This window comes from Rana temporaria, chromosome 12 (assembly GCF_905171775.1).
Source record: "Rana temporaria chromosome 12, aRanTem1.1, whole genome shotgun sequence".
Lineage (NCBI taxonomy): Eukaryota > Metazoa > Chordata > Amphibia > Anura > Ranidae > Rana > Rana temporaria.
This window is the reverse complement of record NC_053500.1, coordinates 102,382,921-102,406,533: the sequence shown is the minus strand read 5'-3', so window position 1 is coordinate 102,406,533 and position 23,613 is coordinate 102,382,921. Positions and strand designations below refer to the sequence as shown.

Genomic DNA, 23,613 nt, shown 5'->3' with positions numbered 1-23,613 from the left:
CTGCAGTTCTACAGTGGCCTCGACCCATAGGTCTACGTCCGCTACAACTTTTTTTCTTGGTTTTGCCAATTTATTATTGGAAGTTTATTCGTAACTTCTCTTCTCTGAACAAAACCCCTGACTGATATGACCATAAAGGACAGTAACTCACAGAATTGGTCTCCTGATTTTATAAAAGCCTTTGAGTCTCTCAAGGCTGCCTTTGTTTCAACTCCTGTGTTGGCACATCCTGATCCCATGTTGCCCTTGATTCTTGAGGGTGATGCATCTGAGACTGGAGTTGATGCCCTTCTGTCTCAACATCCTACCTCTGAGAGCGCTTTGCATCCTTGTGGCTACTTTTCAAAGAAATTGTCTCCTGTGGAATGCAATTAGGAGATTGGGGACAGAGAGCTTTTAGTGACCATTTTAGCCCTTAAAGAATGGAAACATCTCCTCAAAGGTACCACTGTGCCGGGTCTCATTTTGACTGACCACAAGAATCTCACCTTGTCTGAGGCAAAACGTTTATCTCCCAGAAAGGGCGCGATGGACTCTTTTTTTTTTTTCTGTCAAGCTTCAATTAAATAGTCTCGTTCTTACCCGGTAGCAAGAATGTAAGGGCTGATGCATTGTCGCAACAGTTTTCCTCTGCTTCCAAGATTGTCGTTTCCTGTTCCTTTGATACCTCCGGATCGTATTTTGGCCAGTGTTCATACCAGTTTCACTTCACCCTTGGGTGATAGAATTCCTGCTACTCCGATTCGCTCTCCTCCAGAGAAACTTTGTGACCGCTGCTTTGTTCCTGAGAGTCTCCACATTGCTTTGCTCCAGACTTGCCATTCTCCCAAGGCTGCTGGCCACCCAGGGAAGAATAAACTCATTTGGGCAATTTCCCAACTATTTTGGTGGCCTAATCTCTCTGTGCGGATGTAGCCGCCTTCATAGCCACTTGTTCCGTGTGTGCTCAGTGTAAGATGCCACGACATCTTCCAGTGGGTCTCCTACAACCCATACCCAATGGAGAGAGGCCTTGGACCCACCTATCTATGTATTTTTTTGTAGAGTTACCCAACTTCCAGGGCAACACAGTTATTCTTATGGTGGTTGACCAGTTCTCGAAAATGTCACATTGTACTCCACTTAAGAAGCTGCCCACATCCAAAGAACTGGCGTCCGTTTATTCTCTGGAGATCGTTTGATTACATGGGCTACCCAAGATTATCTCGGACAGGGGTAGCCAGTTTGTCTTCAGATTTTGGCAAACCTTTTGTGCACAGTGGGGAATTCAGCTTTCCTTCTCCTATGCGTAGCACCCACAGTCCAATGGGGCAGCAGAACGAGCCAACTAAGCCTTGGAGCAGTTTCTATGCTGCTATAATTCTGACCACCATAACAACTGGTTAGACCTCTTACCTTGGGCGCAGTTTGCTCACATTAGTGCCATCAATACCACTTCATGATTTTCTCAGTTTTTGTCGCATTATGGTTTCCAACCATCCTTGTTGCCTGACTCATTTGCTCTTCAAAGTATTCCTGCGTTAGAGGAACATCTTCGTGGCATTGGTTCCACTTGGGTACAGGTCCAAGAGTCCTTGCAACATGCCAGTGATAGGTACAGACTCCATGCTGACTTGCAGGCGCCTACCTGCGTCTTGCCTACCAGGTTGGGTCTGGCTGTCATCTCGCAACCTCTGACTCTGTATTTCCTCACTGAAACTGGTGCCATGGTTTATTGGGCCTTTCCGTATTCTCCCTAAGATCAACCCAGTGGCTTACGCATTAGACCTTCCTTCTAACATATATATTTAATGTCTCCTTAATAAAACCCTTGGTGTGCAAACACTTCAACATCTCGGTACCACGTCCTTGCCTGGTTCAGGCTGAGAACCATGAAAAGTATGAGATGCAATCAATCATTGACTTCCATAGGCGCATACAGTACCTGGTTCATTGGAAAGGGTATAGTCCGGAGGAGCGCTCTTGGGTATTATCTTTGAACGTACGTGCGCCTGTCTTTATCCGTACTTTCCATAGATTTTTTTCCCTCAAACCTGGTGGCCCTCCGAGGGAGAGGGTCATTGAGGAGGGGGTACTGTCAGGGATGGGCTCAGCCCTCCCTTCTCTGTGCTCAGCTGTCGGTTAATTTCCAGCACTCATTCTACAGTGCCTCACCTGGTTACATAGTTACATAGTTAGTCAGGTTGAAAAAAGACACACGTCCATCTAGTTCAACCATAAAAAATTAAAATATCGTACAATTCCATATACCCAATTCTATACCCACAGTTGACCTGGTGATCATTTCCTGCTTGTCAGCCAGCCCCTTTTGGCTATTTTAAACTGCCTGGTTCATTTATCCCATGCCTTCACCTTGGTCAACATATCTGTAGATTCTCTGCTGTGTTAGACTTGCCTGGCTGACGTCCCTTCTGGTTGCTGTCTCCGACTGCTCTGATATCTGGCTTCCTGATTTTACTGGCTTGCACGGACTACCTGCTTTGATTACCGAACCCTGGCTATGTTTTGATTACGTTTACTATTTGTACCATTTTTACCACTATATTAACCACTTCCATACCAGGTACTTACGCAGCTTCCCGCCCAAGCCAATTTTCAGCTTTCAGCACTGTCGCACTTTGAATGGCAATTGCGCGGTCATGCTACACTGTACCCAAACAAAATTGGCGTCCTTTTTTCCCCACAAATAGAGCTTTCTTTTGGTGGTATTCGATCACCTCTGCGATTTTTTTTTTTTGCGCAACAACTAAAAAAAGGCTGAAAATTTGGAAAAAAAATTAAGTTTTTATTTTTTTCTGTAAATTTTTTTGTAAATAAGTTTTCTCTTTCAATTACGGGCACTGATATGGCGGCACTAATGGGCACCGATGAGATGGCACTGATGGACATCGATGAGGTAGTACTGACGGGCACAGATGAGGTGGCACTGATTGGCGGCGCTGGTATGCGACACTGATGGGCACACATAGGCGGCACTGATGGGCACACATAGGCGGCACTGATGGGCACACATAGGTGGCACTGATGGGCACACATAGGCGGCACTGATGGGCACACATAGGCGGCACTGATGGGCACTCATGGGCGGCACTGGGCACTCATAGGCGGCACAGATGGGCACTCATGGGCGGCACTGATGGATACTTATGGGTGGCACAGATGGGCACTGATAGGTGGGCACTGGGCATGGATGGGCACTGTGGGGTGGCACTGGTGGACACTGGGGTGGCGCTGATGGACACTGGGGTGGCGCTGATGGACACTGGGGTGGCAGCACTGATTTTTGCCAGGTTGCCAGTCAGTGCCCATTTGTGGGCACTGACTGGCATCTTTTTTTTTTTCTTTATGCTTTTTTTTTTCTGTCATTTTTTTTTTTTTTTTTTTTTTCTGTCATTTTTTTTTTTTGCCCACCCTGGTGCTCCAGGGTGGGCATCCCTGGTGGTCCAGTGTGGCGATCCGAGGGGGGGCTGCGCTGATAAACAATCAGCGCTAACCCCCCCTGTCAGGAGAGCCGCCGATCGGCTATCCTCTCCTCGCGTCTGTCAGACGCGAGTGAGGAAGAGCCATCGGCGGCTCTTCCTGTTTACATCGTGATCAGTCGTGGTTGGACACGGCTGATCACGTGGTAAAGAGTCTCCGCCGGAGGCTCTTTACCGAGATCGGAGATGCAGGGTGTCAGACTGACACCCCGCATCACCGCGATGCGCGCCCCCACGGGCGCGCGCGGCATGAAATCCTGCAGGACGTTCTAGAACGTCCTGTCAGGATTTCATAACCACTTCCCGGACGTAAATCGGCCATAGGCCGGGCGGGAAGTGGTTAAAAAGGTGTGATTTTTTTTTTTTTTTTTTTTTTTTTACTGCATTTTCTGTCTGTCTGATTCATGGTTCCTGACAGTGTCCTTTTATACAGTGACAGTGCATTTAATTTTTTTTAGCACTGATCACTGTATTGGTGTCACTGGTCCCCAGAAAATGTCACTTAGTGTCACATTTGTCCACCATAATGTCGCAGTCCCGCTAAAAATCGCTGATTCTATCCCATAGTTTGTAGACTCTATGGGCCAGATTCTCGTAGAAGAGCGTATCTTTGTTCCGGCGTAACGTATCCTATTTACGCTACGCCTCCGCAACTTAGACTGGCAAGTGCAGTATTCTCAAAGCACTTGCTCTGTAAGTTGCGGCGGCGTAGCGTAAATAGGCTGGCGTAAGCCCGCCTAATTCAAATGTGTCACAAGGGGGCGTGTTTTATGTAAATGTTATGTGACCTGACGTGATTGACGTTTTTAACGAACGGCGCATGCGCCGTCTGGGGACATATCCCAGTGTGCATTGCTCCAAAGTACGCCGCAAGGACGTATTGGTTATGACGTGAACGTAAATTATGTCCAGCCCCATTCACGGACGACTTACGCAAACAACGTAAAATATTAAAAATTTGACGCGGGAACGACGTCCATACTTAACATTGGTACGCCTCATATAGCAGGGGTAACTTTATGCCGGGAAAAGCCCAACGTAAACGGCGTATCTGTACTGCGTCGGCCGGGCGTACGTTCGTGAATTCGCGTATCGAGCTGATTTACATATTTCTAGGCGTAAATCAGCGTACACGCCCCTAGCGGCCAGCGTAAATATGCAGTTAAGATCCGACGGCGTAAGAGACTTACGCCGGTCGGATCTAATACAAATCTATGCGTAACTGATTCTATAAATCAGGCGCATAGATACGATGGCTCAGACTCGGAGATACAACGGCGTATGTGGAGATACGCCGTCGTATCTCCTTTGAGAATCTGGGCCTAGAACTTTTGCGCAAACCAATCAATATACGCTTATTGGGATTTTTTTTACCACAAATATGTAGCAGAATACACATTGGCCTAAATTTATGAAGAAATTCGATTTTGTTTTTTACATTTATTTTATTTTTTTAATTATTGGATAGGTTTTATAGCGCAAAGTATAAAAAAATGTATATATTTTTAAAATTGACAATGCTTTTTTTTTTTTTTTTTTTTTTTGTTTATAGCACAAAAATAAAAACCGCAGAGGTGATCAAATCCCACCAAAATAAAGCTCTATTTGTGGGGAAAAAGGACCTTGATTTTATTTGGGTACAGCGTCGCATGACCACGCAATTTTCAGTTAAAGCAACGCAGTGCCGTTTTGCAAAAAATAGCCTGGTCAGGAAGGGGGGAAAACCTTTCGGAACTGAAGTGTTTAACCACTTGCCGCCCGCCAATGACAAATTGACGTCGGCAAAGTGGTTGTAGAATCCTGACCGGACGTCGTATGACGTCCTCAGGATTCTGAGCCGCTGCGCGCCCCCAGGGGCGCGCATCGCGGCGATCGTTGTTGCAGGGTGTCAGTCTGACACCCCGCAACACCGATCTCGGTAAAGAGTCTCTCACGGAGGCTCTTTACCACGTGATCAGCCGTGTCCAACCACGGCTGATCACGATGTAAGCAGGAAGAGCCGTTGATGGCTCTTCCTCATTCGCGTCTGACAGACGCGAGTAGAGGAGAGCCTATCGGTGGCTCTCCTGACGGGGGTTTGCGCTGATTGTTTATCAGCGCAGCCCCCCCTCGGATCGCCACACTGGACCACCAGGGAAGCCCACCCTGGACCACCAGGGAAGGGCAACAAAAAAAAACAAAGTCTCAAAAAAAAAAGAAAAACACAACCATTAAAAAATAAAAAAAGATGCCAGTCAGTGCCCACAAATGGGCACTGACTGGCAACATAGGAAAAATAAGTGCAGCCCCACAGTGTCCATCAGTGCCACCCCACAGTGTCCATCAGTGCCACCCCACAGTGTCCATCAGTGCCCAGTGCCCACCTATCAGTGCCCATCTGTGCCACCCATAAGTATCCATCAGTGCCACCCATAAGTGACATCCATGAGTGCCCATAAGTGCCGCCTATGTGCCCATAAGTGCCGCCTATGTGCCCATCAGTGCCGCCTATGTGTGCCCATCAGTGCCGCCAATCAGTGCCACCTTATCTGTGCCCGTCAGTACTACCTCATTGATGTCCATCAGTGCCATCTCATCAGTGCCGCCATATCAGTGCCCGTAATTGAAAGAGAAAACTTACTTATTTACAAAAAAATTAACAGAAAAAAATAAAAACGTAATTTTTTTTCAAAATTTTCAGTCTTTTTTTTAGTTGTTGCGCAAAAAAAAGAAATCGCAGAGGTGATCAAATACCACCAAAAGAAAGCTCTATTTGTGGGGAAAAAAGGACGCCAATTTTGTTTGGGTACAGTGTAGCATGACCGCGCAATTGCCATTCAAAGTGCGACAGTGCTGAAAGCTGAAAATTGGCTTGGGCGGGAAGGTGCGTAAGTGCCCTGTATGGAAGTGGTTAAAAACAAATTCTACAAAAAAGAAAAAAAAATGATTAGACCCACAAGTGCCTTTTTTATGTAGTTATTTTTATCATTACTATTCCTTTATACTGGCTCTTAAAATTTGTAAATGCAGCAATTGGAAATTGGATGAAAGGTTTAGCACCGGAAAGCACTTTTTGAAAGATAAAAAGATAAAAAGTACAGTTTATATACAACTATATATACAACTAGATCAGACCAAAATAAGGGACTTTGTTCCAAATCAGGGACAGCTTGGAGCTATGGCTATAGTATGAATAGTGAAGGTGGGTGGAAAAGGGTGGGCATAGTTGGCACTCTTGATAAGTGCATGTGACAGGTCCCTTGGCTTCCTGCAGTCCCAGAAGATTACGGCTGTAGGGTATGGGGGTAGGGAACAGAGGCTTTCTTCTCAAACTGCATCTAGCAGCACACCTTGTGCTGATTTCATGCTTTAAATTCTAGGCACTAAATTTAGGCTTTAAGGCAGCCCATTAGTTTTGAGCTGCAACACACCCCAGAGTTCCCAAATCACACACTTTTTTTTTGTAATGCACTACCTTGCATTGTATTGTGCTATAGAGCAGGTGCATTGTCTTAGTACATTGGGGTTGCTATTTAAAATGAATGGCACCGCAAAACGCCAATATATGTTGCTTGCATTGCCGAAATGGTAATCTTCCCTTAGCAATACCTAGAAGAAATAGAGTGTGTGTGTGTGTGTGTGTGTGTGTGTGTGTGTGTGTGTGTTTGTTGTTGTTGTTGTGGTGTTTTTTTTGTTTTTTGTTTTTTGTTTTTTTTAATACGAGTGATTATGTAAAGTTTGTTGTAACTTATATTTTCAGGGCCCCAGCAGTATTAGTGAGTACTCAGCAGCCCCGTCTTGGCAGCACAGTTAATGAGGCTGTACCAGCTGCAGCAGAAGTATCTTGGTGTGTATTGTTGTATTTGTTTTCACAAAGATTTCAATCTATAACATGTAAACTAACTACTTCATGTTCATCTTTCCTCATAGGACCCCTCTACCTTGGGAAAGTCCTAGGAAAGGAACGTCCTCACTTCATTCTTATATTAATCCTGCAGCTCCTAGACCTAAGGGAAGCCCTGAGACAGGTACACTTCTCCATCCTAAAGAAAAGGGACAGAAGATTTAAGTTGTTTTTAGATCTACATCAAACTTATGCTAGTGTATATTTCCATGAGCTTTCCAGAGTAACAAAAAATGCTCTTGAGGACAGACATTTTATTTGTAGCCAGTTTCCTGTCGGCTATGCAAAATGCACCAAGTGCTTTTTGAAGGCCTCCATTAGACAAAATGGCACATAGCACATTATGAAATAAAATACTGTGAATTTGCAAATATATACACCTCTTGTTTTTACATGTTTGAAACAGTTAAGTGCTGCTGTTAGAGAGTAGGACTGCTGCTTATGTTTGATAGTAGCAATCTGACTCTCCTAGTGCTGCTGCTTTTAACCTGATACATAGCCTATAGATCGCATATGTATATGCAACCTGACTGCATTACAGTATTAAATTAAGAGGGTTCAATTGGGCTTGAATTATTTCAGCTTCTTGACAATGTAAAAAAAATGTCATTGTTATATTTCAGCTGTTTATGGGGGAAAATAAATTAAAAGGGAGGCACGCTGATCACTGCAGCCACGTGGCTGTGCTGAACAATGAGAAGTGCATCATCTTCTGGTAAGGGGTCCCATAAGAGAGAGGTGCTTCTCATTGGTCATACAAACCAGCGAGCGCTTGACATTGTGAGCCCTATGATAGATACTACCTTTTGTGTATTTTGGTGCACAGACTGCTACAAGGAATCACAGCTGCTATGTGCAGGGGTCCGGCGGGGTAGCCTGGATATTTGGAGTTAGTTCACCTTTTTCATTTTTCATTCAAAGGTTAACTTGCCATTTTAAGTTTTTTTTATCTTGCTAGCGCTTAATCACATACACAGTATACTATTCAAAATGAACCTTTTTTAAAGCAAATGCTGATGCTATCAACAATTCTGTGTGTTTTTTTTTTTTTTTTTTTTTTTTAATATATATTTTATCTCAATTTTGATATATAGTAATTTGTGCATTCTTGTTTTCTAGTTCCTTTAGCTGGACCTTCAGATACTCACAGAGAACAAATTCAGGTGGGTTTTAAACGAGAGGATAAAACTTTTTCTAGTATTTTTATATCCATTGGCAACAAGGATATGGGTCGGTACGATTCCAGATAATGGGGATCTTTGCCCGACTTAGGGAGGACTATAATCTGAGCCTCCTGCATAGAAGGGGGAAGTATGCCTAATTCAAAGATGTAGTAAAATAAGGCCTTCAGCTTAGGGGGTGAGTATTTCCGAATATGTAGAATAAAATTCCAAGGGCAGACCATCTAACCCGGGTGCCTTCGATTTATTCAGTTGGGAGAGCGTCGTGGCAATTTCCTGAGTAGTTATAGGAGCATCCAACATCCAAACTTATTCCGAGCTCAGACGTGGGAACTGTAAGTTTGAATCTCCTGGGATGTGTGGTTGCATTGAGAGCTATATAATTCCCCATAGAAACTAAGAAACCTGCTTGCCACCAGAGGGGGATCCGTGACAACGGATCGATCCAGATCAGCTAAGGAGACTACCATGGGCGGCTTATCATCTAGGTGAGCAAGATAAGCTAGCATCTTCCCTGCCTTCTCCCCATGTTCATATACCTGCGTTTTACAAAAGAACAACCGTTGTTTGGCTTTTTCCAAATATAACTGAGATACAACTTGGGTCTGCAGCTTAACTCTATTTAAATTGTCAGGTGAGGGAAGGGTATTATAGGCTTCCTCCAATTCCTGTAATTTATCTTCAGACATGCGCACTATCACTTTGGATGAAGTTTTGAGTCTAGTTATCCTAGTATTTAGTATTCTTTGGGCATGGAGTTTAAACGCGTCCCACCTGGAGTTAAACGAGAGGGAACTTTGGCCTTCAGTAAAGAAAAACTGTAGTTTCCTTTCTATAGAGCTATGATCCGTCAACGCCGATAACCAAAATGGATTAAGCCTCGACACATGGGTGGGGGCTGTGTTCAAAAGGTACATTAGCATCCAGCATGGGGTGTGGTCTGAAAGAGCCCTAGGTGCAAATCCCACCCCAGTGACACTTTGGTAAGCAGCATTTTAGAAACGAGTATGTAGTCTTTTCTAGACATGGTAGCATGGCTAGTTGAGTGGCAAGTATATACCCTGGCAGTAGGGTTCCTATGCCGCCATACATCAGTCAAGGCAAATTCCGTCAATATGCGACTCAGAGATATATTTTACTGTGAAATATGCAAAAAAATGATTACAGTAATTGTGCTGTCATCCCAACGTAAGATGACAGCACAATTGATTTCAACATAAACTTTTTGAAAACAGTATACATAGGTTTATACCTGGGAGCTCCCCCTACTTTATAAGCTAATAGCTGAATACCCCGCGTTGCCCGGTCTTCCTATCTTAACCTTTTGGGGAGGAAAATCATAGTAATATAAATATACCCATCTTTTATATAAGGGTGTAGGTAAGGGTTAATTTAACTGTCATATATTTTTATTTGGCATATAAGTAATATGTGTACCAGGTATTATTGAAATATCTCCAGGCGTACAGAAGTTATGTGGGAACATACATTTCCCATTGATTTGCATGGGACTTTAAACAAAAACCCCGACCCTCACAAATGGGGGTAGTTAAGGGATAAATTAACTATCCTATAGTTTAAGTGGACATATAAGTAACATGTGACCAAGTGTTATCGAAATATCTACAGCCGTTTGGAAGTTATGAAGTAACATGTATTTCCCATAGAGTTGAATGGGACTTTAAAGAAAAACCCCGACCATGGCAAATGGGGGTGGGTAAGGGTTAAACCACCTATCCTATGTTTGTTGCTGACATATAAGTAACATGTGTGCCAAGTTTCATGTTAATATCTTTAGCCGTTTGGACGTGATGCTGGAACATACATACACACGTTGAGTTTTATATATATAGATGCGTGAGATCTCACTTAAAGTACTTAGTCCTGGATCTTCTTTTCTTCGCTAGCTAAAGTAACTCCTTGAGATTGGTAATCCACAGTTTTGATGAGTCAAATTGAAGTGAAAATGCTCCTGGTGTAACTGCAACAACTTTTTTTAAATCGATTGAAACGTCAAAGTAGATAGGCCTCAAGCCTTCTCAGTGTCAGTTTCTCTGCTCCTCTGTGGAGCTATAAATCCCAGTGAGGCCTGTATATGAGTCTAACTGCATGTGGAACTTGGCAAACTGTGGGTCGTGACCCGCTCACCCACTGGATCGGAGCTCCGGGTAGTAACTTTTGTCCTGTGACTGCAACTTGCTTCTCCGTCAGCTCCGTTCAGCTCTGCTGGATGGATCTGGTCCTCCAATGCTCGGATGAGTGTCTCTCGGTCTCTGGAATCCGGCCGCCGTCCCTCAGGCACCCTCAGATCACTTGCCCCAACAACCGGGATGGTTTTCCCCTGTGTGTCCTCGTCTCCAAGGAAACCAACAAAAATAAACAAAACATCTCTCTGCATTACCAGTATTTGGTCACTAGATGGCTCCAAGTACTTAAACATAGCAATGTTCATAGACGTTGTATTAAAGTATGCAAACACACATCAATATATAAAAAAAAAACAGCAGTGATTAAATGCCACCAAAAGAAAGCTCTATTTGTGTGAAGAAAATTATAAAAAATTTGTTTGGGTACAGTGTTACATGACCGCGCAATTCTCATTCAAAGTACGCTCAAAGCTAAAAATGGCTTGGGCAGGAAGTAGTAGACAAGTGGTTAAAAGCGGTTATTGAACTTCAGAAGTCTATGCATTAGCACTACTTGATGTTTTTTGAAAACCAGCTAGCATTATATTTAAAGTAACTACCTGAACTCCCTATTACAATTTTAACATCCAAATTAGAGTTTAAGGGTTCTTTATAGGCTCAGACAGGGCCGGACTGGCCTACCGGGAGATCTCCCGGTAGGCTGCCTGTTCTGCGGCCGGTTTCAGTTGCGGGGCTGTCCCCTCGGTCTGTCCCCTCTCTCCTGCTCCTGTGTATTATTACGGAGCTGGCTGGCTCGGTCTGTGTTTGGCTGTGATGCTGTAACACGGTCCCGCCCCCTAGACCGGCTCATGTGATAGGCTGAACACTGATTCTATCTACTATCACATGAGCCGGTCTAGGGGGGCGCGACCGTGTTACAGTGTCACCTCCGAACACAGACCGAGCCAGAGGCCAGCCAGCTCAGTCAGTGATGATACATGCAAGATGCCAGTACAGCCTGCCCTATGTGCCTAATAGGAGGAGGAACGGATTTGGCAGCGTGGCTGCATATAGAAGAAATTAGCTGCCTACATTCCTCCATACAGCCGCTGATCGCTTGCAGGAGTGAGAGGGGGAGAATCAAGCATTCCGCGGCTGTATGGAGGAATATAGAAAGCTAATTTTCTCTATATGCAGCCCCCTGCTTCTCCTCCTATCAGGTTCTCCTTGAAGCTCCCCCACCACACTCTCCAGTCCCCCCCCAGTTCTCTCCACTCCTGCCCCCCCCCCAGTTCTCTCCACTCCTGTCCCCCCTCCCAGTGCTTTCCACCCCTGTCCCCCCCAGTGCTCTCCACCCCTGTCCCCCCCCAGGTGCTCTCCACCCCTGTCCCCCCCCCAGGTGCTCTCCACCCCTGTCCCCCCCCCCAGTGCTCTCCACCCCTGTCCCCCCCCCAGTGCTCTCCACCCCTGTCCCCCCCCCCAGTGCTCTCCACCCCTGTCCCCCCCCCAGTGCTCTCCACCCCTGTGTCCCCCCCCCCAGTGCTCTCCACCCCTGTGTCCCCCCCCCAGTGCTCTCCACCCCTGTCCCCCCCCAGGTGCTCTCCACCCCTGTTCCCCCCCCCCAGTGCTCTCCACCCCTGTTTCCCCCCCCAGTGCTCTCCACCCCTGTCCCCCCCCCCAGTGCTCTCCACCCCTGTTTCCCCCCCCAGTGCTCTCCACCCCTGTCCCCCCCCCCAGTGCTCTCCACCCCTGTCCCCCCCCCCAGTGCTCTTCACCCCTGTCCCCCCCCAGTGCTCTTCACCCCTGTCCCCCCCCCAGTGCTCTTCACCCCTGTCCCCCCCCCAGTGCTCTTCACCCCTGTCCCCCCCCCAGTGCTCTTCACCCCTGCCCCCCCCAGTGCTCTTCACCCCTGTCCCCCCCCCCCAGTGCTCTTCACCCCTGTCCCCCCCAGTGCTCTTCACCCCTGTCCCCCCCAGTGCTCTCCACCCTTGCCCCCCCCAGTGCTCTTCACCCTTGTCCCCCCCCAGTGCTCTTCACCCTTGCCCCCCCCCAGTGCTCTCCACCCTTGTCCCCCCCCAGTGCTCTCCATCCCTGTTCCCCCCCCCGTGCTGTCCACCCCTGTTCCCCCCCAGTGGTCTCCACCCCTGTCCCCCGCCAGTGTTCTCCCTTCCTGTTCTCCCCTATGCTGTCCACCCCTGTCACCCCCCACCAGTGCTCTCCATTCCTGTTCTCCCCCGTGCTGTCCACCCCTGTTTCTTTACCCAGTGCTCTCCACCCCTGTCCCCCCCAGCGCTCTCCACCCCTGTTTCCCACCCCCGTGCTGTCCACCCCTGTCCCCCCCCCTCGTGCTGTCCACCCCTGTTCCCCCCCTAGAGGTCTCCACCCCTGTCCCCCCCCCCAGTGGTCTCCACCCCTGTCCCCCCCGCCAGTGCTCTCCATTCCTGCTCTCCACCCCTGTCCCCCCCAGTACTCCCCACCCCTGTTTTTTTACTGCCCCCCCCCCTGTGCTCTCAAGCTCCCCCCCCCAGCACTCTCCGCTCCCCCTGCATTTTGCCCCCACCCACGTGCTCTCCAACCCCTCCAGTGCTCTCTTCGCTCCCCCCTGCATTTTGTCCCCTCCCATGTGCTGTCCAACCCCACCAGTGCTCTCCGCTCCCGTCTGCATTTTGTCCCCACCCCTGTGCTCTCCAACCCCGCCAGTGCTCTCCGCCCCCCATAGTGCGCTCCAGCCCCCCGTACTTTCCACCCCTGTTTTTTTCTGGCCCCCACTGGTGCTCTCAAGCTCCCCCCCCATTGCTCTCCACTCCCCAGTGCTCTCCACTCCTCCCTGCTCTTTATACCCCCCCGGTGCTCTTCACCCCTGTTCTTTCTCCCCCCCCCCAGTGATCTCAAGATCCCCCCAGTGCTCTTTACCCCCACACTCTTAGCCCCCTTAGTGCTCTCCAGCCCCCCCTCTCAGCCTCCCGTGCCCTCCACCCCTGTTCCTCTTGGCTCCCCCCTGGTGCTCTCAAGCCCTCCCAGCGCTCTCCGCTCCACACCCCTGTGATCTCCACCACCCCCTGCTCTTTGCCCCCACCCATGTGCTCTCCAACCACACCAGTGCTCTCCGTTTTCCAGCTTCCACCCAGTGCTCTCACTTCCCCAGGACCAGAGGACAGGCTGACTTGGGCCAGAAAATGAGGACGGCTGAAGGTGCAGGTGGCCAGGGACCACTCCATCTCACAGCACACAGATCCTCTGGAAGGAGCACTGTCCCTATCCAATACGAGAACAGACCCAGCCTGCTGATGGCGATCATGGATATCCTGCTGGCATGGAAGGTACTGTACCGGGCATCAACAACACACCTTCCCACAGACAGGGACTGCAGACATGGGGCATAAGAGGGGCTGCAATGATGGGCACAGTAAGGCTACATTCATGGGCACAGTAAGGCTACATTCGTGGGCACAGTGAGACTGCATTCATGGGCACAGTGAGACTACATTTGATGGGCACAGTGAGACTGCAATAATGGGCACAGTGAGGCTGCAATGATGGGCACAGCGATGCTGCAATGGTGGGCACAGCGATGCTGCCATGGTGGGCACAGCGAGGCTGCAATGGTGGGCACAGCGAGGCTGCAATGGTGGGCACAGTAAAGCTGCATTTGATTAGCACAGTGAGGCTACAATGGTGGGCACAGTGAGGCTGCAATGGTGAGCACAGTGATGCTGCAATGGTGGGCACAGTAAAGCTGCATTTGATGAGCACAGTGAGGCTGCATTTATGGGCACAGTGAGGCTGCATTTATGGTCACAGTGAGGCTGCAATGGTGGGCACAGTGAGGCTGCATTTATGGGCACAGTGAGGCTGCATTTAATGAGCACAGCGAGGCTGTAATGGTGGACACAGTGAGGCTGCATTTGATGAGCACAATGAGGCTGCATTTGATGAGCACAATGAGGCTGCATTTGATGGGCACTGATGAGGCTGCATTGAGCTCTTGTATCATGTCTGCAGTCTCTGACCATCTCCTGTATCATGTCTGCAGTCTCTGAGGGAGTCTGGAGAGGAGTCAAGAGTGGGAGCACCGCTGGGATGGGGGTCATGGGAGAAGTCAAATGTGTGTGGACTGTGGAGAGGAGACTATATAGTAGACATGTGCAGACTGGAATATTTCGTTTCGTTTTTTCGTTTTCGTTTGGAAAATACATTTATTTAGTTACTCCCGAAAATCGTTTTGATTTAATTCGTTTTTCGTTGGGGGAATAGCTTTCGTCCGAAAATCCAATAATACTTGGTTTCTGTCGAATGGTCAAAAGAATATTCGACGGAACGTCGAATCTTTTTGGTTTCTGTCAAATGGACAAACAAATATTCGACGGAACGTCGAATCTTTACGTTGAATCGTACATTTCCATTAGAATATTCCGCCTACAAGAATTCTAATGTTGTATGACTAGTAATAATGTCCAATCTATTCTCTATAATGTCGAATCTATTTTCTCATAAATCGAAATCTATTCTCTGTAATGTCGAATCTATTATTTCTATAGTGTCTAATCTTTTCTCTATAATGTCGATTTTTTTCTCTATGATGTCGAATCTTTTCCCTATAATGTCGAATCTCTCTATATCGAATTTTTACCGCAACGAAAACGAAAATAAAGCATTTTTTATGTCGGATCTTTCGGTTTTCGTTTCTTGCACTTTCGTTAGTTTGTTAAAACGATAACGGAAAAAACTGATTTTCGGACGAAAATGCATTCTAACGAAAACGAATGCACATGTCTACTATATAGGATAAAACTAGAGCCAACAAGCTGGAGCCGACTGACTGAGCCGTGCACAGTGCACCTGAGAGGAGGTCAGTGACAGCACCGCTAGGCCAGTCTGAGGGAGGTCACTGATGTAAAGGGGAAGTGAATACGATAATGTAAGGGGGCACTGATATAAAGGTTTCCCCCTTATATCAGTAACCCACCCCCCTTACCTTAGTGTATTCTTTCTGCCGAAGATGGTCCCTCCCACGTTCTGAGTTCCTAGGGTCCTCCTTGGTGATTGACCACTTTTACCACTTTTAACTGAAATTTGCTTTTATAAATATAAAGCCCTATGTGTATTTATATCTGTCTTCTCTATATATAATACACTCAATAAATGTGCTTTAAAATTTATGGTTTTCCCTTTCGTGAACAAGAAAATAATGACGCTATGCTGTTACGCTGGTATAATAATGCTGTGGGGCTGGTATGAATTTTTTTACAGGGCTGGTTTTTATTCCCAGTCCGGCCCTGGGCTCAGATAACCTTGTTTTACCAAAGAACCCAGCAATACTGCTCAGAATAATGATTTTTTTTCTCTCTTTTTGCAGCTTGCTCCTGCTATGTTCAGGGCACTAGAAAATGACAAGAACTCCCAAAGGGAGATGCTGCAGTCAGAGGGCAGGATATTGGATCTGGAGGCCCAGGTACTTTTTCAGGTGTATCCAAATTGACATTTCTCTTTCGTTCATAGACGGACACAGCCTTCATTGACCTTAGGGTTATGCTTCTTCCTACCAGGAAGAAGCATAACCCTAAGGTCAATGAAGGCTGTGTCCGTCTATGAACGAAAGAGAAATGGATTTTACGGTGATTACAAAAATCCTTTTTTTTGTATATCTAGAAGGAAGGCGCTAACATTGTGTTTTTTTGTTTTTTCATTTATGATAGATCAGAAAGCTTCAGCTAGAAAAGGAACAGCAAAAGATGTTATTAGAAACACTGCAACAAAGACACAAAGAAGATATGGAGCTCATAGAAAACGCACAAAGGTATGGCACAAGAAACAAATAAAACCAAGAAATGTACAGCTAGAAAAAAGTCACTTGTGTACATCAATCATTATATACTGTATTAAAGTGATTGTAAATGATGACCTTGTAAAACAACCCATTCAGTTTAAAATCAAAATGAAACAATGTTTTTATATATTTACAATTTTTTTTTGTAAAGATATAAAAAAACATTATAAATAGCTTTTTTTCCCCTTTTTTTAAGTGATCAAATTCCCTCTGTTCTCAGCTGCATAAGAGCTGGGAGGAGGAGAAGCAACCGCACACTGATCTGCTCATTGAATCGCTGGTGCAGCAGGGACGTATCAGCACAAGTCTGATCATTGGAGGAGAGCATACTGCGTTTCCAGCATAGCTAGAGAACTGACCACGTTGTGCTCTCCTGCTTAGTGTGGTCAGTTTTGTAATAGGAAAGCAGGGAACCTGCAGGAACACCAGCGATTTTACACAAAGGAAGCAATATAAGGAGAACACAGGGAATGGTCCCTACACTCAGAGGTGTTACAGGAAATTTGCCAATGTTGGGGATGGCCAGAGGTCGACCTACTGGCATCCAGGTTCAACAACAAACTACAGCATTTTGTGTCTCGAACAAGAGATCCTTTGGCAATTGAAGCAGATGCTCTGATAGTTCCATGAAGCCAGTATTCCCTGGTTTATGCTTTCACTCCGATCCCTCTCCTCCCACACTTGTTGCGCAGGATACGGAAAGAGGGGCTCCAGTCATTCTGGTGGCACCATCCTGACCCAGAAGGCCCTGGTTCCTAAAGATTGTGAGACTGACAATAGACGGGCCATGGACGCTTCCACGTTGCCCCGATCTACTGTCTCAAGGTCCTATATTCCACCCCAATTTACAGTCTCTAAATTTGAAGGCATGGCCATTGAAGCCAGGGTGTTAAAGGACTGTGGCATCTTGGGACCAGTAGTGAATGCTAGAAAAGCTTTTAGTAGAAAAATCTATCATAAGGTCCGGAAGACTTGTATTGATTAGTGTGAAGCCAAAAAATGGCATCCAAGGAAATACGTGATTGGGAGAATTCTCTCTTTTCTACAGTCAGCTGTAGAAATCAAATTGGCTTTGAGTACAATCGGAGGTCACGTTTCGGCCCTATCAGTATTCTTTCAAAGGCCTTTAGCCTCCCATTCACTGATCCAAACCTTTATACAGGGGGAAACTCATGTGCTTCCCCCTATTAGGTCACCTATGTGTCCTTGGGACTTAAACTTGGTGCTGTCTGTGTTACAGAAGCAACCATTTGAACCTATTAAGGAAATTCCATTAGACTTGCTGTCACACAAGCTAGCCTGCCCGATGGCTATCACCTCGGCTAGAAGGGTCGGAGCCCTTTCATGCAGGGAACCGTACTTGATCCTTCACCACGACAGAGTCGTGTTACGACCTGTTCCATCCTTTTTGCCAAAAGTGGTGTCAGCCTTTCATTTAATTCCGGACATTATTTTGCCTTCTTTTTTCTCTCAGCCATGTTTGGCGGAAGAGAGACGACTGCGTTCTTTGAACGGTGTCCAGGCAGTCAAGGTTTATTGGTTTAGATCTGCTAGACTCCTTTTTTGTTTTACCAAAAGGACCAAAGAAGTGGCAGGCAGCTTCTAAAGCTTCCATTGCCAATTGGGTCCGTCAGTTGGTCATTCAGGCCTGCGGTCCTAAACATAAAGCTCCTCCCTTTAGGATGAGAGCTCATTCTACCAGGGGTGTAGGAACCTCCTGGGCTTTTCGCCATCAGGTATCTGTGGCTCAGATTTGTAAGGCTGCTACCTGGTCTTCAGTTCATACATTCACAGAATTTTATCAAGTGGATGTTCAAGCAGCCGAGGATTGGGCTTTCAGCTGCAGTGTACTGTGGGCTGCTGTACAGGTTCTGATGGCTATTGTTTGGCAGGGTGTATTCCTCCGCTCAATGCTATTGCTCTGGGGCGTCCCAAAAGGTAATGAGCAGGTAATGAATATTAGTCTGACTCTGTGTCCCATGATGTACTCGAAAAAAAGGATTTTACAGGTAAGTATGACAAAAAAAATCCTATTTTTAAATTTTTATGTATCCTAGCCATAATAATAAAAAAAAAAAGCTCACCCTTTCCCTTTCCAGACCTGCTGGGCTGCATGCACGGATAAGGGTCTGGTATCGATTTTTTTTCATGCCATGTTTTTTATTTTTTTATGCAACCTCTTTTGATTACAAAACAAGCAGGGATGAGTCACTGGTTGTTAGAATGCTTAGGCTGGGTTCACACTGGTGTAATGCGGGAAACCCGACGATTCAGTGCCAGTTCCTGCATCGCACCTGAATCGTACACTGGTTCACACTGCCCTCTGCGAACCGCTGGTCGTGTCAATGTAAAGTTATTGACTTCCCCAGATCAGTTCTTAGATCGCAGTGCGAACTGTCAAATGGTGCAGTAATCGGATCGCATGAGTGTAAACACCCATGAGATCCGATTCCAGTGCGGGCCAAAAAAAGGGTCCTGCACCATTTTGATGCGGATACAATTTCAGCCATACAATTTGTATGGCAGAATTTGCATCACACAGACATCGCATGTAATCTGCACAGCAATGCGGTGCCAATCACATGCAATATCTGTCATCACACAAGTGTGAACCCAGACTGATGTGTGCCTGCACCTAACAAACAATGCAAAAATGAACCTATTTAGGTCCGCTTCCATTTTTTTTAAACAAAACAAAAATAGAGACCTATTCTATTTAAATTAAAAAAAAAAAACGGACTTGAACAGACGCGTATGTAAACAGGTGATCATCTGTTTATATTCATTTGCCCAGAGGAATGCATTGCTGTCCGTTTTTCATCTGTCAACGGACGGATGAAAAACAGACTGACGGAATGTCCCAGTGAAAGGGGCCAAACTGTGCACAATGCCTTCGCTCTTATTGGGGTTTGAATTTTCTGTCTACAGTGTGGTTCAGAATGACATCTGTTTAACCACTTGAGACCCGCGCTATAGACGAAAGACGTCCACAGCGCGGCTCTCAAGTGGCGGGTGGACGTCCTGCTATTTACATTCCTGGCGCGCGCCGCTGGGGACACGCAGCGGGGAAACACTGTCCTGGCGCATCGCTGGGAAGCCGATGCGCGTGCCTGGTGGCTGCGATGTCCGCCAGGTTCCCGCGATCGGCGGTAACAGCAGGGACGTGGATCTCTGTGTGTAAACACAGAGCTCCACGTCCTGTCAGGGAGAGAGGAGACCGATGCTGTGTCCCTTTTACATAGGGACACAGCATCGGTCACCTCCCCCAGTCAGTCCCCCTCCACACACAGTTAGAACACACCCAGGGAATACATTTAACCCCTTCCTCACCCCCTAGTGTTAACCCCTTCCCTGCCAGTCACATTTATACAGTAATTAGTGCATTTTCATAGCACTGATCACTGTATAAATGTGAATGGTCCCAAAATTGTGTCAAAAGTGTCCGATATGTCCGCCGCAATATCGCAGGCCTGACAAAAAAAACGCAGATCGCCGCCATTACTAGTAAAAAATCATAAATCTATCCCCTATTTTGTAGGCGCTATAACTTTTGCGCAAACCAATCAATATATGCTTATTGCGATATTTTTGTTAAAAAAAAAAAAAATGTAGAAGAATACGTTTTTTTTTTTAGAAAATTTTCTGACTTTTTTTTTTTTTTGTATATAGCGCAAAAAATAAAAACCGCAGAGGTGATCAAATGCCACCAAAAGAAAGCTCTATTTGTGGGAAAAAATTTGGATACAGCATTGTATGACCGCACAATTTTAATTCAAAATGCGTCAGAGCTGAAAATTGGTCTGGGCACGAAGGGGGTTTAAGTGCCCAGTAATAAAGTGGTTTAAAAATGTTTACCAAAAGGAATAAAGACATTAAATTATAACAAAGGATTGAGTCTTAGTACTTATTTGTTTGATTATACATAATATCTGTATATTGCACAGAGTATACTGAGGTGAACAGTAAAACATAAGATGAGGGATAAGCAGGGAAATTAGGGGAAAGAGTCAGGCTGAGAAAGGGAAATACAAAGGAATAAAAATATGAAAAAAAAAAAACAGTAAACATAGATTTGAACCTGAATACCTTTAAAGGCAAACTCAATGGTAGAATCAATCATATATAGTTGTCTGACATTTTTTTTCAGATTTAAATTGTTTATCAGATATTTCCACCAAACGTCTGATAAATTATCTCTAATGTGGAATGATTAAGTGAAGACTACAAATAAGAATACCAACTTTCTTATGTCATTGTTAATATGGGGTAGATACTGACAACTTGGGGAAATCTAAGCAATGGATCCTGACCAGTGGCGGCCGGTCGATAGGGACGCACGGGCGCCACCCCCCCCCCCCCCTCCCACAGTCACACAAAACAAAAAAAAACAAAAACGGGCCCTCATTTTGACATTTTAACCGCAGTTCTGGCGGCCGTCTATAGAGGGCACTGCAGCGCCACCCCCTCTCGCAAATAACACACATTCGTGCATAAATGCACGAATGTATGTTATTGGTTGGTTGCCAGCTGCCTTGTCTATTCAATAACCGGACGCGGGACGCCGGTTACCCGAATAGCGGCAGCTGGTTGGCTGAGGGGAACTGCCTATCAAAGCCAGCGGCTCTGATAGGCTTTTCTCCGGCTCTCGGATGTCTATTCTCGGAGCGCAGGCAATCTGCGCTCCTTGCATAAGACAAACGGGCGTTTCAGCCAATCAGGTTCCCGGATTCTGGTTATCAGGAACCTGATTGGCTGAAGCTTCACCACAGCGGCAGAAGACGTCGAGGGAGGACATGGAATCCTCAGGTAAGTGCTTTTTACAGGGAAAGGGGCACAGTGACATCATGGGGCACAGTGGTGACAAAGGGCACAGAGGTGACAATTGGCACAGTGGCATCATGGGGCACGGTGAGTGACAATGGGCACAGTGGCATCATGGGGCACAGTGGTGACAATGGGCACAGTGGCATCATGGGGCACAGTGGTGACAATGGGCACAGTGGCATCATGGGGCACAGTGGTGACAATTAAAGGGCACAGTGGTGACAATTGGCACAGTGGCAACAATTTAGGGGCACAGTGGCTGCGTTTGATGGCATGGCACAGTGGTGACAATTGATGGAATAGTGGCTGCGTTTGATGGCATGGCACAGTGACTGCGTTTGATGGCATGGCACAGTGGTGATAATTGATGGCACAGTTGCTGTGTTGCATGGCACAGTGGTGACAATTGATGGCACAGTTGCTGTTTGATGGCATGGCACAGTGGTGACAATTGATGGCACAGTGACTGCATTTGATGGCATGGCACAGTGGTGACAATTGATGGCACAGTTGCTGTGTTGCATGGCACAGTGGTGACCATTGATGGCACAGTGACTGCATTTGATGGCATGGCACAGTGGTGACAATTGATGGCACAGTTGCTGTGTTTGATGGCATGGCACAGTGGTGACAATTGATGGCACAGTGACTGCATTTGGTGGCATGGCACAGTGGTGACAATTGATGGCACAGTTGCTGTGTTGCATGGCACAGTGGTGACAATTGATGGCACAGTGGCTGCATTTGGTGGCATGGCACAGTGGTGACAATTGATGGCACAGTTGCTGTGTTGCATGGCACAGTGGTGACAATTGATGGCACAGTGGCTGCGTTTGATGGCATGGCACAGTGGTGACAATTGATGGCACAGTTGCTGTGTTTGATGGCATGGCACAGTGGTGACAATTGATGGCACAGTGGCTGCATTTGGTGGCATGGCACAGTGGCTGCGTTTGATGGCACAGTGGCTGCATGTGATGGGCACAGTGAGGCTGCAATTTTTTTTCGTTTGCGCCCCCCCAAAATTTTTGAGCACCAGCCGCCACTGATCCTGACAGGAACACAACTAACTTGTTGAATTTTTGTAAAACCCATTTATAAAGCAGCTTTTTGGCCTTACCACATCCATATTGCTGCTCAAAAAAAAAAAGCACTGTTCTAAAGCACAGGAGTCTGATTTAAGAGAATCCCCATGTATTTTAATGAATGCAATACAAAATACAAAGAGCCTTATTTTCTTTTGATTGTATGGTGGTGCCATCCACCAATTCACTACGATGTCCTACACAAAGTGTGGACGAGCCTGTAAGGAGTGCAATGGATACTATGACACATGGCATAGTGTGAAGTAAACTCCGCAGTATCATTGGCGCACTGATGGTGGTATTGCCATTGTTAATAGCCCCCCTAATGACTGGGTAGATTTTACCATTAATATTTCTGTGTTCAGATAATTTTCTTACATTGCTGCTTTTTTGCACCATATATTCACAGAAATCGCTTGAAGCTGGTAGAGGATTCTGCCAGCCAAAGGGAGGAGCGCCTGCAGAAAGAGAACCAAGAGCTTTCCTCACAATACCTTGCCCGCTGCCAGAGTACAGAAAATGAGAAAGCGGAACTCTTAGCCCAGTATCAGCGCAAGCTGACAGAGTTCCAGCAGGAAAAGGACAAGCAGATAGAACGCATTAGGGAGCTGCAGAGGTGAGTAGCCAGGCTTGGGATTATGTTTTATCCTAGCAGGTGTGATAATTATCAGCATTATTTTATGTGTCCACCTTCCTGCAGGTTGTCTGTCCAGGAAATGTGCCGAGACCATGAGGAGCAGCTGCAGCGACTAAAGCGTCTGAAAGATCAGGAAATTGATGCAGTGACCAGTGCTTCATTACAGACAAGGTTATCTAGTTCTACTGCTTAATAATTCTTGTGCAGAAATGCGGCCTTCGACTCAGTCGAGTGGCGGTATTTATGGGAATGCCTAAGATGTTATGGGTTTGGCCCTAAGTTTGTCAGGTGGGTGCAGCTACTGTATTAGACCCCCAAAGGCCAGAATATTTGTTAATGGTTGGCTGTCAGAACAGATTGCACTGGAGCGTGGCACGAGACAGGGGTGCCCGCTGTCGCCTCTGCTCTATGCACTGGCAGGGGAGCCACTAGCCATTGCCATCAGAATGAGCCCTGGGGTCGTAGGCCTCAGGAAGGGGGATACATGGGAAAAAATAGGAATGTATGCAGATGATACGGTCCTCTATTTAGCGGACCAGGGACCATCGTTGAGAGCGGCACTGAACATTAT

The 23,613-nt window shown here is 46.5% G+C and overlaps 1 protein-coding gene across 4 annotated transcripts in view; it reads left to right on the top strand.

Annotated features, from left to right (window-relative positions):
- The window catches only part of FBF1 (Fas binding factor 1), a 145,834-nt gene that overhangs the window by 79,354 nt on the left and 42,867 nt on the right, over positions 1 to 23,613 (top strand). For 3 of the 4 annotated variants that reach the window (XM_040329970.1, XM_040329968.1, XM_040329969.1), the window contains 7 exons: positions 7,219 to 7,305; positions 7,389 to 7,486; positions 8,482 to 8,525; positions 16,026 to 16,121; positions 16,366 to 16,466; positions 22,815 to 23,021; positions 23,106 to 23,213. In XM_040329970.1, coding sequence (XP_040185904.1) covers positions 7,219 to 7,305; positions 7,389 to 7,486; positions 8,482 to 8,525; positions 16,026 to 16,121; positions 16,366 to 16,466; positions 22,815 to 23,021; positions 23,106 to 23,213 — 741 coding nt within the window. The remainder of the gene's footprint in view (positions 1 to 7,218; positions 7,306 to 7,388; positions 7,487 to 8,481; positions 8,526 to 16,025; positions 16,122 to 16,365; positions 16,467 to 22,814; positions 23,022 to 23,105; positions 23,214 to 23,613) is intronic. The other variant, XM_040329971.1, reaches the window with a different exon arrangement.